Raw genomic sequence first — 15,031 nt, 5'->3', positions numbered from 1 at the left:
GTGAATCTGTTCTCTTTAAGATTAACAGGAATTTCTTAATATTCAGTCGAAAAGGTACTTTTCAGTCTTTCTTTGCCTGGTTTCTTTGCAACATTTAAAACCAACCGCCTGGGACTTCCCTGGTGGTCCAGTGGTAAAGAATCCACCTTCCAATGCAGGGGCCGTGGCTTCGATCCCTGGTCTGGGAACTAAGATCCCATATGCCGCAGGGCAACTAAGCCCACGCACCACAACTACTGAGCTCACGCGCCTCAACGAGCGAGCCCACGTGCCACAAACTACAGAGCCCACGTGCCCTGGAGCCCGCGCGCCACAACTAGAGAGAAAACCGGTGCGCCGCAACGTGGCGCCTTAGTGAAAGATCCTGCCTGCCTCAACGAAGGTCCCGTGTGCCGCAACTAAGACCCAACACAGCTAAAAAAAATAAAAAATAAGGAAAATAAATAAAATAAATATTTTTTAAAAAATAAAATAAAACCAACCGCCTACTACCTTGAATTCTGCCTACCGTTTTTTTCCTACCTGTCTAACCATCCCATCCCTTTCTTCTTTTTCCCGAAGGGCTGCCGTCAGTAGACTTCTGTATTTGACTTCCTCACTTTCTTCCTCTTCAGCACTCCAGTGGTTTTAGTTATTGCCTATCAGTGATGATTTCCAAGCATATATTTTTGGACCCAATTGCTCTAAGCACTAAATCTGTATTTCCAAATGATATTTAAACAGTCCCTTTTTATGTTATATAAATAGTTCAATTTCAACATTTCCAAAAGAAAACTATTTTTCTCTGGGACCTGCTTTTCTGTGTCTGTAATATCTATGTATGGCATCAGTTCATTCAAACTAGAACTGTCTGAATTAAAAACTCAGTTAATCATGATTGGTCTTCTTCACCTATTCCATAGATCAAGATGTCGAGAATACTAGCAAATCCTTTCACTTCCACCTCCTGGTATCTATTAAATCCTTGAGACTTGTCAGCATCTTTGTTACTTTACTCAGTATCTCATTTTCCTCACCTTGATGGTTCGAATAACCTGCTATGTGGTTGCCATGTCGTTAGTCTTCCCCATTCTAATCCATCTTCCACAGTGCCACAAGAGTGATCTTTCTCATCCTCAAACCAGATTATGTCATTCTCTTGCTTAATATTCTTTAATGTGTGCATAAGTTCAATTCCTTACCATGGCATACAGGGCCCTTCGTGATTAGATATTAGTTAACAGTGAGGAATCTTAAAGTTTTCTCAGTCTTAAAAGTAATGTGCTGCATTGATTTTTTTTTTTCTATAGGTTCTTGGTACATATCCTTTATCAAGTTTTTTGATTTAAAAAAAAATCATAAGTAGGTATTGATGTTTATCAGAGTATTTCTACAACTATTGCGATAATTTTATGTGATTTCTCCCTAAGTTCATTAATGTGCTGAATCCAATTGATAGGTTTTTCTAATGTTACACTATCCTTGTGTTGTAAATCCTAATTGATAATGATTTTTTTCCTATGCATTGTTTGATTTTTTTTAATATAAATTTATTTATTTATTTATTTTTGGCTGTGTTGGGTTTTCGTTTCTGTGCGAGGGCTTTCTCTAGTTGCGGCGAGCGGGGGCCATTCTTCATCGCGGTGCGCGGGCCTCTCACTATCGCGGCCTCTCTTGTTGCGGAGCACAGGCTCCAGACGCGCAGGCTCAGTAGTTGTGGCTCACGGGTCCAGTTGCTCCACGGCATGTGGGATCTTCCCAGACCAGGGCTCGAACCTGTGTCCCCTGCATTGGCAGGTGGATTCTCAACCACTGCACCACCAGGGAAGCCCGCATTGTTTGATTTTATTGGATAATATTTTATTTGGTATATGTGCAAATGTGCTCATAAGTGAAAATGCTTAAATTTTGGGGTACCATTTTTACTTAATTTTGGAATCAAGAGAACATTAACCTCATTAATGATTTACATATTTTTCTCCCCCTTCTCCTTTTCTTTCCATTTCATGGATCAATTTGCATAAAATAGAGGTCATCTGTTCTTTGAAAGTTTTGAGAGATCTCATCTATGAAACCATGTAGACCTACTCCTTGAGCCCCTTCCAGAAGGAAATCATTGATTACCACTTAAGTTTCTTCTGTGGATATTAGGTTTATTAGTTTTATTTTTCTCTGTGTGCTATATGTGGCATTTGATTATATTCTACAAATTTATCCAGTTTGTCTAAGTTTTTAAATTTATTGGCACATAGCTATTTATAAAATTTTATTTAAAATTTGTCATGTCTAGTCTCCTCTTTTTATTGTATATTTTATTTATTTGCATTTCCTTTTTTTTTCCCTTGATCAGTCTTGCAAACTATTTATTTTGCTTTCCAAGAAACAGCTTTTGTTTTGTTCATTATTTCTCTTTTTTCTATCTTTTGCTTATTCTTGCCCTTTCTTTATAATCTCCTTGCTTATTTCTTCTTTGGATTTACTCTCCCCCCCTCCCCTGCCCATCTTTAATGTTATCAGTGGTTAGCTCCTCTGTTTTCAACCTAGATTGTTTTCTGATGAACATAGTTAAAGTAAGCTTACTTCTATAACTAATGCTATACCTATGTGTCATAAATTTTATATTATGAGTGTTTCAAATTTTTGTTATGATTTCCTTTTAGCTTAATTATTAGGTTTTTTTCCAGTTTATAGCTACCTAGGAATTTTTAAAAGCTATTCTTCTGATATAGATTTCTTTTAATTGAAATATAATTGATATACAACATTATATTAGATTTCAAGTGTACAACTAATGATTCAGTATTTGTATATATTGTGAAATGATCACCACAGTAAGTCTGGTTAACATCTATCACCACACATGATCACAAAATTTTTTTTTCTTGTGATGAGAACTTTTAAGAACTACTCTCTTGGCAACCTTCAAATATGCAGTAGAGTATTATGAACTGTAGTGATAGTCACTGTGCAGTACATTACATTCTCATGACTTATTTGTCTTATAACTGGAAGTTTGTACTTTTTGACCCCCGTTACCATTTCACTCACCCTCCACCCCCTCCCTCTGGCAAACATCAGTCTGTTCTCTGTATCTATGGTTTTGGTTTTGGTTTTGTTTTTAGAGTCCACATGTAAGTGAGATCATACAGTATCCATCTTTCTCTGCCTGACTTATTTCACTTAGCATAATACCCTCAAGGTCCATCCATGTGACTACAAATGGCAAAATTTCATTCTTTTTTATGGCTGAATAATATTCCATTGTCTATATACATATACACACTACATTTTCTTTATCTTTTCATCCATTTTTGGAAACTTAGGTTGTTTTCATATCTTAGCTATTGTAAATAATGCTGCAATGAACATGGGGTCCATATATCTTTTCGAGTTAGTGTTTTTTGTTTTCTTTGGATAAATACCCAGAAGTTGAATTGCTGGGTCATATGGTAGTTCTATTTTTAATTTTATGAGGAACCTCTGTCCTGTTTACCAACACTTGTCATTTTTTTTTAACTATACTTTTTTCCTTTATTTTCATTTCCCATCTACTATTGGATAAATTAGAATTTTCTTCTTCTGCTTCGAGAGTGACATGTTCTATTTTATCCTACTGGTGATTGTTCCTAACTTATTAACACCCCTAGGTTGATCAGTATCTCTTTCTTCCCACTTAGTTCATTCTAAACTCCATCCTGCTTCTTCCTTCTACCCCACCTACCTCCATATTGGGAGTACATAAAGTACATTTTTACTTTAGGATTGCCTTATTTTTTTTTTTTTGGCCACACTGCACGGCTTGCGGGATCTTAGTTCTCCAACCAGGGATTGAACCCAGGCCACGGCAGTGAAAGCACCAAGTACTAACCACTGGACCACCAGGGAATTCCCAACCTTAATGTTTTTGTTTTTATGGTCCTGGCTTTTATATACAAGATTAAAATTAACTGTGATATTACAAACCCTAATTTCCATGTATTGTGTAATATCATCATGCATTTATTCTCATTTCTCATTTTCAGAAAGTGTTTCATGTAGTAAAAACTTTTTAGACTGTGTATGGCTGGGAATATTTTTTATTTCTTTTCCATATTTAAGTAATAGCTTAGCTGAATATAAAAATCTAGATTCAAAGTTTTTTTTCTGCAGCACTTTGAAAATATTAATTTGTTGCCTTCTTAAATCCAGGGTTGACGCTTTGAGTGTGAAGATGATATTAATCTGCTTCTTTTTTTTTTTTTTTTGAGATATGTTCTTCCTCACTGGAAGTTTTTAGTATGGTGGGGGGGGGTGTTTGATGTTCTTAAATTTCACACCAAAAAAATGTAACCAGGTGTGTGTTTTTCCATATCATATTTAGAACCCTTTCATTTTGCGGTCTTTAATTTTTCTTTAATACTGGGAAATTCTCAGCCATTACTTCTTCAAAGATTCCCTTTTTTTCCTAATCCTTCAGGGACTCCTATTATATAGATGTTAAGACTTCTATTCTCTTCATTACCTTGGTTTTCTCTTTTGTTTTGTTTGCATTTTTCATTACCATGTTTTACTTTGTTTGTATTTCCCTCTTTATCCTTTGCTCATGTATTCTGGGAAGTTTATTTGACCTGACCTTTCAGATCACTATTTTGTTTTTCAGTCGCATATATTCTACTGTTTAACTTATCTGTTAAAGCACAGAGTAGAGGTTAAGAATAATGCTTTATGAGTTTCTCCAGTTTCCTCACCTATAGAATGGGGGTAATAACACGAACCCTATAGAGTTGTTTTGGGGCATTAAGTGATCTAATCCGTGTAACATGCTTAGAACAATGCCAAGTATATATAGTAAGTGATGGCTGCTATTATTTTTCTCCAACAGTTGTGTTTTTCATACTTCATATTTTTTTTTAAGGAATTCCTTTATTTTTTATTTTTATTTATTTATTTATTTTTAAAAATTTATTTATTTTTGGCTGTGTTGGATGTTCGTTTCTCTGCAAGGGCTTTCTCTAGTTGCGGCAAGCGGGGGCCACTCTTCTTCACGGTGCATGAGCCTCTCACTATCGCGGCCTCTCTTGTTGTGGAGCACAAGCTCCAGACGCGCAGGCTCAGTAGTTGTGGCTCACGGGCCTAGTTGCTCCGCAGCATGTGGGATCTTCCCAGACCAGGGCTCGACCCCGTGTCCCCTGCATTGGCAGGCAGATTCTCAACCACTTCGCCACCAGGGAAGCCCCCCATACTTCATATTTCTAATTGGTTGTTCTTTATAACTGCTTGTCCTTGTTTCATGTTACCAATAAAAATATATTATCTTTTTTTAGCATGTCTGTTACGTTTAGTTAACATTCTTATTATTTCCTATCCTTTAATTCTGCTTTGTCTCTTAGAGGTGCTTCAGTTTGTTGCCTTTAGTTTTTGTGGCTACATTCTCCTGATGCCTAGTTATTTTGTTCTGTGGACACATATCTCCTTTGGTAGTGGGGTATGGCGGTTGGCTTCTTTGTATGTGAGTGTTTAGAGGTTGAGGGGCTGGAGATGGAGGAGGAACGCTGAAGGCTGGTCTCAGCTAGGGTTTAGGGAAGGCAGGCAGGAACCTAGGGCTGAGAACCTCTGCCTTGACCATCTGGCCTTGACCACAGCCCTTTCCCACCCCAGCCAGGCAACCCTGCCCCTTAGAGCCTCTTAATCTCTTCTCTCAACCCTGCTCTTTTCCAAGTTCTGCCTTCCTCAGTTATAACTCTTCCACCCTGCCCAGTGGGAGGAAGGAAGTAGAGAAGGTTGGAGGATGTGGGAAGGAAGTTTTCAGTGCCTCTACCTAGTGTTACATGGTCCCCACTGTCTCTTGAGTTTGCACGACACCCTGCTGTTAATTCACTGCTCCTAGGCAGACACTGGACTGATGCCGCTGTTTTCCTGCTTCTTCCTAGCCATGATCCCTAGGGGGTGATGTGGAGGAAGAAACAGTTACACAGCTAAAAGGCCCTTCCCCAAGCTATCCTGTCTGTGGATCCAGCCTCTCTCACACTCTTGAGGCACTACCTTGTGTCTGTCCAGGGATTTCTCACGGGTTTAGTGTCAGGTTCTCAATCCATCACCCTCTCCCTCTTATTGTCACAGCTTGGGATGAGAGAGGGAATCCAGTTGTCTTTGTCGGTTCTCCATTTTCTCCTGGCTGGAAGTTTATAGTTTTCCTTTTACATCATTATGTTAATATTCTCATCTATCAGGCTGGCTTTTAAAATCTGAGAGCAATTTCATGTATTTAGGAAGTTACCCAATTACATGTATGTAAGGCCAGTTCATCTTTGTCTCATATTAGAGGATTAAGTTAATGAAATAAAGACTGCTATAAGAAAAATGTTGCTTTGTAAGGCATCCCACATTATTAAACTTTAGATCAACATTGTAGTAAGGTTCTTCTACAGTATCAAAGTATTCATCCTGTGTCAACAAGTTACCTCGCTGTTAATAAATTCAGATTCCCCTGATATCTTTCTACTTGTATGAAGAGATTTATCTGACTAAATCATTAGTCCTCTTAAAGCCAATTTCTACTTAACTGAAACATTCTATGAGGATTTCAGTGTATGTTGTATGGTAGAATATCTTATTATAATTAGGAATTGTGGTAGAATGTATACAACAAGTATATAATATAAAGCAAATTGTGGTTATCATAAAATAGATCTTATCAGATGAATGAGAATTTCTGGAAAAAAGCCTTTACAGTTTCATCTTTGTGCTTATCCTTGTTCTAATGTTTTCTATTTCTGTATTCATCGAAGATGCACAGTAATCAAAAGGGCTTACTTCCAGAGCCAAATCCAGTGCAAATTATGAAAAGTTTAAACAACCCTGCCATGTTACAAGTTCTTCTACAACCCCAGCTCTGCGGGCGAACTGTTAAACCAGGTAAACTTCATGTGTGCTGATTAAACGTAGAATGTTGGCATGAAGTTAATTGTGCTGTTTTACATGAAAAACACACTTAAATTAGTCCAAAAATATTTATTTTTTCTAGAATTTATCAGTGAATATATAAAATATAATTTATTTTAATTAATGATCTGAGGTGAAAATATGTTTTGACTGTTTTTGATAGGGACAAACTGCTTATGGGTTTCCTGAATTTTTTTTTTTTAACTATTAATAAGTATTAAATATTAAACCTTCAGTTTAGTTACTGGTTGACATGAATTTGTAAACCAGGTAACACATGGCTTAATAAGGTAATATTTAATATACTACATTGTTACAGCCTATATTAACAAAGGATATGATACTTTTCTACATAATATTTTTGGCAGAATTACTTTGTTGGAAAGTGCTAAAGGTCTGTTTCCTCTCTGCTCTTTCTTTTTCATTGTGAAATTGTAGAAAATGAGAAAAACATCATTATTTTCTAAGTATTATGAAATTTTTATAATATTGGCATACATTAAATATCTATTTAGTATTCATTGAGAAGAGTTTACCTTTTGAAATTCACAACTGTACATACACAAAATGGATGTTTTATCATTATGAGGAAATGAATGCCTATATTCAATACTAAGCTTTAGATTACAAATGTTTAGATTAAATATACTTATTCTGTTTCAGCTCCAACCGGTCTAACACCAACTAGTATATTGCAATTCAGTTCTAGCACCAACTACCCGATCAACTACTAGAGTTAGCACAGATCCTACAAGTAATGGCTTTGTCCCCAACAGGTCTGCCTCTACTTCAGACAGCAGGCACAACTTCAGAGGTCCCCTGGTCACCTACACTTCTGACTAACTCGCTTCAAATTTGGGGGTTCCTGTGACCTCCTCAGGTTCAATAATTTGTTAGACTCACAGAACTTAGGAAAGCACTGTACAGTAAGTCCCCCACCCCCATACAAACGAGTTTCATTCCAAGAGCACGTTTGTAAGTCCAATTTGTTTTTAAGTCCAACAAAGTTAGCCTAGGTACCCAACTAACATAGTGGGCTATATAGTACTGTACTCTAATAGGTTTATAATGCTTTTCACACAAATAATACGTAAAAAACAAACAAAAATAAAACATTTTAAATCTTACAGTACAGTACCTTGAAAAGTACAGTAGTACAGTACAACAGCCGGCATACAGGGTCTGGCATCCAGTGAACAGGCAAGAAGAGTTACTGACTGGAGGAGGGAGAGGAGGTGAGAGATGGTAGAGCTGAAGGATCATCAGCAATAGGAGACGGAGGGCAAGCTGCAATTTCACTCAGGCCTGACGTTGACGGCACAGGTTCTGGTTCCTTGCTGGATTCAGTTCTACCTACCCTCTTGAAAAAATGATCCAGTGATGTCTGGGTAATAGGCCTTCTTTTCTTATCATAGATGACACAGTAGCACTGGATTGCACTCTGAACGGCTGCTGCAACCTTTGTGTACCATTCTACGTTCCGGTCCTGTGCCTCAAAACTAACAGTGCATCCTCAAATAAAGAAAATTCCCTTGCCATTTCCTGCGTCGTGAATCTCTTCGGTTCTTTAGTTACTTCTTCTTCCTCTTGCCTCTCTTCATCCTTTCTCTGGGCCTCCAATTCCTGGCACTTCTTAGCAGTACCAGCTATGTCACCGCTGCTTTTACGCTTGCTTCTGGACATCCTGGGCTTGAAATAAAGATACTGTACTACTGTACTCTATACAATACTGTACAGTAAAGTACACAAAAGCACAACCACTTGTAGAGGATGCACACACGTGACAAGGTACGCCAGGCACGTAAACTAATTTACGTGATTGGACATGTGAACACACGTCTGCATCTTTAAAAGTTTGCATCTTGAAGGTTCGTATGTAGGGAACTTACTGTACTTATGATTACAGTTTTGTTATAAAAGATGTAATTCAGAAATAGCTTAATCAAGAGACTTAGGGCTTCCAAACCGGAAGGTCCTGACTGCAGAGCTTTTATGCTCTTTCCCCATGGAATCAGAGCACATCTGCCTTACAGCACACATGTGTATTAATTAGCCAGAACTCCCTACTGCACTAACTTCAGTGTCTAGAGTTTTTATTGGGGTTTTGCTATGTAGGCATGACTGGCCATGTTATTGAACTCTATCTCCAGTCCCCCTCCTCTCCCTGGAAGTCAGGAGGTTAGGCTGATATCATATGGCTCAAAGCCCCAGTCCTCTAATCACATGGTAGGTCTTTCTGGTATGACCAGCCCCCATCCTGAAGCCATCTAGGGGCCCACACTGAGTCACCTCATTAGCATAACAAAGACACTCCTATCACTGGGGAAATTCCAAGGATTTAGAGTTTTCCTTCCAGGAACCAAAGACAAAGACCAGTTAAATTCTTTATTATACCAACAATGTTCATATTAAGTACTTCATATAATCATCAATTATCTCTGTGTAAGAAGTAGCTTTAGAGGTGTCCAGCCCAGCCTACTATGCAATCAGATACCCCTTCTACAGTTTTAATGGTATCGAGGTATCCTTTGTATGTCTTGACTACTCAAAGCATAGAGCAGCTCATTATTTTCCAAAGCTGCTATTCCCTGGTTTGACAAATTTAATTACTAGATTTTTCCCTTATATTAGATGGTGATTTCTATGACTTTTAGCCACTTATTCTAGTTCTTCCTATGAGGAAACACAGAATAAATCTATTCCTTCTTCCATAAGAAAAGCCTTCTAATGTTGAAGACAGCTATCATGAAACCTTAGTCATCTTTGATTTTCTTTGTCTTCTGTTCTCCAGACCAGTGGTCTCATTTTATTTATTTATTTTTTGACTATGGAACTCTATCAGTAAAGTGTATTTTTAGTAGAGCCCCGATATATACAGTATATGTATCACTTATATGTCAATTACATGAATGCACCTTTGTCAATCCATATATTAAGAAATGATAAAGCTTAATATTTTTATATTTTAAGATGAAAGTAAATATAAATAACAGTTCTCTTTTTTAACAATTGTATTTATTTTATTTTTTTAATTGAAGTATAATTGATTTACAATGTGTTAGTTTCAGGTGTACAGCAAAGTGATTCATATATATATATATTTTCTTTTTCAGATTCTTTTCCCTTATGTGTTTTGACAAAATATTGAGTATGGTTCTCTTTATACACCTCTTCTGTTCTCTTTGTAAACTATAGCTCTGTATTTGACTTTACATAACATGTCATAGGATATGCTCTCTAGAGCACCCCGCCCCCACCAAGTTGTCCTCTTGTAGAGATACCTAGGTTGTCTGGGTTCCCCTGAAATATGGTGTACACAGACATGAATTTATCCTACAGATGGGTTCTAATCAGCACAGAATGCAGTGGGATTTCCCTCCTATGATCATTATATTTCTATTAATGCAGTCCAAGATTGTATCAGAGTTTAAAGAAGTATATTACACTCTTGGGTCTCTTAGAAAGTATAGTTCACACCTGGACTATCTTTAGTAACTTCTCCCCCAAATTATTTTTGTCTCATGTTTTCATCTAAGATATGTATTCTCCACTCTGCTTTTCTACTCAGGTTGGTGTATGACCATATGAGATTAGGCTTTTTTATTTTAGTGCTACTTTTACAATTTTAAGAAAGATGTTTCATTATTACACTGATAGCTTTTTCTTTGTTTGGAATGTCCAGGGAAGAGGGTTAAATACCTTACTTGAACACATGCAAAGAGAGAGTGTATGGAAAGTTTCTTGGTGTTCAGGAAAGACAAGCTATCTTGTTAATCAATAAATTTCATTCGTTTTTCCTTTACTATGTTTTTTTACTATATCTTAACTATATCCCTTACTATATCCTGAGCTCTTCACAGAGGGCTCTGAACAAACTAAAATAATTACAAAGGATCATAATTCTCTGTAATTTGTTTATATTATATGATATATATACACACAAGTGTGCCATATTTTACTGTGCTTCACAGATGCTATGTTTTTTTACAAATTGAAGGTTTGTGGCAACACTGCTTTTGTCAGATGATGGTTAGCATTTTTAGAATTTTAAATTGAGGTATATACATTGTTTTTTAGACATAATGCTATTGCACACTTAATAAACTACCGTATAGCATAAACATAACTTTTATATGCACCAGGAAACCAAAAAAATTGTGTGACTTGCTTTATTGCGATAATCACTTTATTGGAGTGGCCTGGAACCAAACCTGAAGTATGCCTGTATGATATATTTGTATTTAAACCCTTGCCCAAACTTCTTTCTCACTGTATCATTTTTTCAAGTAACTGACACATATCTGCTTGTTTATTGCCTTCTCTTCCACTAGACTAGAGGAGGCTCCATAATGGCAAAGATTTATCTGTTTTGTTCATCTCAGGCACCTAGGACAGAACTGCTATTTATAGTGAAAAGTACTTAAATATTGTTTACTGATTAAACTCCTTCCTTAACCTCTCTGTTGCACAACTTATACATACCTTGTTATATATGATCTAGTCTGTAAACTTTTAACTACTTTCTGGTCTGCCTTCTTTTTTTGTGATCTAATGTGTGCTCGACCGTCAGGTCGATTTTCCTCCTGTACCTACTTTATGTTTCTTGAACCGTACTGATCTTTTCTCTTCAATCCAGACCTTCTAACTACCTTAAAAAAATACAGTATAGTGTAAATATTGTAGATTTCTCTCTCTCTGTCCTTGTGTGTGTGTCTGTCTTAAAGTTTAACTAGTATATAATTACTTAGAATCTAAATTGTATTTTTAACAGCTTTCTTGAGGTATAACTGAGGCACATTCATCTGCACATATTTAAATTGTACAAATTGGTAAGCTTTAACATATGTATAACCCATGAAACTCTCGCCATAATCCAAATAATGAACATATTCATTACTCTCAAAACTTTCCTTTTGCCTCATTGTAACCCCTCCCCCCATCCCCAGGAAACTACTGATTTGCTTTCTGTCACTATAGTTTGTATTTTCTAGAAATTTATATAAATGGAGTCACACAGTATGTACCGTACGGCTTCTTGCCCTCGGCTTATTATTTTGAGATTCATCCATGTTGCTGCATGTACCAATAGTTTTGTTCCGTTTTTAATGCTGAGTAGTATTCCATTCTACAATTTCCATTTTCATTGATTTGTTGAACATTAGGTTATTTCCTGTTTGGGGTCATTACAGATAAAATTGCTGTGAACATTTGCTTCTAATCTTTATGTAGACTTATGCTTTCATTTCTCTTGGATAAAGACATAGTTGTGGAATGGCTGGGTCATATGGTAGGTGTATGTTTACATTGTAAGACACTCTTCCAATTGTTTTCTATGTGGTTGAACCATTTTACATTCACACCATCAGTGTCCAGGGCTCTAGTTCGTTCAGTATCCTCACCAACATTTGATATGTTGATCCTTTAATTTTAGTCTTTCTATTTGGTTTATAGTGCTATCTCATTGTGGTTTTAATTTGAATATCCCTTTTGACAAATGATTTTGAACAGCTTTTAATGTACTAATTTGACATCTTTTTACCTTCTTTGTTAATATATCTTTTAAGATATTTTGTACATTTTAAAATTAGGTTGTTTATCTTCCTATTAAGTTGATAGGATTTTTTATCCTAGATACAAGTCCTTTATTGGATATATGGGTTTGCACCCACTCTGTAGGTTGTCCTTTTATTTTCTTAACAATATCTTTTGAAGAGCAAAATTTTTTATTTTGACCAGTTTATTGGTTAAATACTTTATGTCCAGTTTATTATTTTTTGTTTTATAATTCATACTTCTTGTGTCATATCTAAGAAATCTTTGCCAAGATGTTCTTATATGTTTTCTCTTCAAGAAGTTTTATAATTTTACCTCTTAAATTTAGGTTGATGAATGATTTCAAGTTAATTGTTGTTTATGATATGAGGTAAAGGTCCAGGTTAATTTTTTTTTTACAGTTGTTCCAGCATCATTTGTTAAAAAAGATTATCCTTTTTCATTGAATTTCTTGACACTTTTTTCAAAAATCAATTGACCATATATATATGGCTCTATCTCTGTTTCTATTCCATTGATCTAAATGTCTGTCTTTATATCAATACTACATTGTCTTGATTATATACAGTTTTATAATAAGTCCTGAAATCAGTTAGTGAAAGTCCTTCAACTCTGTTCTTTTTCTCTTTGTTTTGCCTATCCTAGGTCCTTTGTATTTGCATATAAATTTTAGAATCAGCTGTCAATTTCTATGAAAAACGTCTTCTGGAAATTTGATTGGAATTGTGTTGAATCTGTATGCTAATCTGTGCAGAATTGACAGCAATTTGCCATAAGTGCGGTATATCTCTCCATTTATTTAGGTCTTCTTTAATTTCTCTCAGCAGTATTTTGTAGTTTTCAGGGTATAAATCTTACACATATTTTTGCAGATTTATCCATAGCATTTCATGTTCCTTGATACTATTTTTTTATTGCAGTAATTTTCTGAGGCAGAATTCAGAGTCAGTAATTCAGTGGCATTTGGTACATTCACAATGTTGTGTAATCACCAACTCTGCCTACTTTCAAACATTTTCATTACCTCAAAATAAAATCTGGACCCATGAAACAGTTACTTCCCATTTCCTCCTCTGTCCAGGCCCTGGCAACAACCAATCTGCTTTCTATCTTTACACTTTTGCTTATTCTGGGTGTTTCATATAAACAGAAGTCGCTATGTGACTTTTGGTGTCTGGCTTCTTTCACTTAGCATGATGTTTTTGAGTACTGTAATATGTATCAGTACGTCATTCCTTTTTGTGGCTGAATAATATTCCATTGTATGCACATAGCATTGATGGACATTTGAGTTGTTTTCACTTTTCGACTGTTGTGAAGAGTGTTGCTATGAATATTCATGTACAAGCATTTTAACATTTGTTTTCAGTTCTTTTGGAGTTATATTCCTAGAACTAGAATTGGTGGGTCATATGGTTATTCTATGTTTAACTTGTTAAGGAACTGCCAAGCTGTTTTCCACAGTGGCTGCACCATTTTACATTCCCAAAGCAATGTATGAGGGTTCCAATTTCTCCATAACTTTACAGACTCTTGTTACTTTCTGGGTTTTAAAAATTATTATTATTATTTTAGCCATCCAAATAGGAATCAACTGGCAACTCATCATGGTTTTGATTTGAATTTCCCTAATGACTAATTATGTTGAGCATCTTTTCTTGTGCTTGTTGTCTATTTTTATGTCTTCTTTTGGAGAAATGCTTAATCAAGTTCTTTGCCCATTTTTAAACAGGGTTGTGTGTCTTTTTGTTGCTGAGTTCTTTATATATTCTTGATACTATTTTAAATAGTATTACTTTTTAAATTTCAGTTTCCTATTGCTTGTTGCTAGCATATACAAGTACAATTGATTTTGTCTATTTATCTTGTATTGCAGTCTTGCTTTCTATTTCTATCAGTAGTAGGTATTGCCCTTAGGGTTTTCTGTATAGACAATCATGTCATCTACAAATAAACACAGTTTTACTTCTTCCTTTACAATATGTATACCTTTTATTTTTTTTCTTGCTTTATTGCAGTTGATAGAAATTCCTGAAAAATTTGTGCATTGAACTGATGAGAGTGGACATCCTTGCCCTGTTCCTGATCTTACAGAGAAAGCATTCATTCTTTTATTATTAAGCATTATGTTACCTATAGTTTTTTATTCACAGATTTCCTTTTTCAAGCTGGGAAATTTTTCTTCTTTTAGCTGAGATGCCACCAAAGTTAGGACTCATACGTTTTAAACTTTCGAATATCCCACAAAGGAAAAAAGAAAAAAAAAAAACAACTAAGGTTACTTAGTTACTAATGTTACTTCCCATTCATTATATTGCTGAGATATTTTATCATGATAATTGCTGGGATGTATATAATGCTTTTCTCCATTTATTGATATCATCAATGTGGCTTTTTAATTTCTGGTCTGTTATCATGATGAATTATATTGATTGATTTTTGAATGTTAAACCAATCTTTCACTCCTACGGTAAGCCACACCTGGTCATTACTTACTATAATCCTTTTTTTTTTTGACCATGAACATCAGTTTTCTTTTCTTTTTTTTTTTAAGACTATTTTCTTATACAGCAGGTTG

At 35.6% G+C, this 15,031-nt stretch overlaps 1 protein-coding gene across 6 annotated transcripts in view; it reads left to right on the top strand.

Annotated features, from left to right (window-relative positions):
- Positions 1–15,031, top strand: part of RAVER2 (ribonucleoprotein, PTB binding 2) — a 144,593-nt gene that overhangs the window by 74,309 nt on the left and 55,253 nt on the right. For all 6 annotated transcript variants that reach the window (XM_082357260.1, XM_082357256.1, XM_082357258.1 and 3 more), the window contains one exon: positions 6,747–6,873. In XM_082357260.1, coding sequence (XP_082213386.1) covers positions 6,747–6,873 — 127 coding nt within the window. The remainder of the gene's footprint in view (positions 1–6,746; positions 6,874–15,031) is intronic.

Source organism: Balaenoptera borealis (genome assembly GCF_965194805.1).
Source record: "Balaenoptera borealis genome assembly, chromosome: 1".
In the NCBI taxonomy this organism is placed as follows: Eukaryota; Metazoa; Chordata; class Mammalia; order Artiodactyla; family Balaenopteridae; genus Balaenoptera; species Balaenoptera borealis.
Note: the sequence above shows the minus strand (reverse complement) of the source record. Positions and strands in the feature narration are given on the sequence as shown.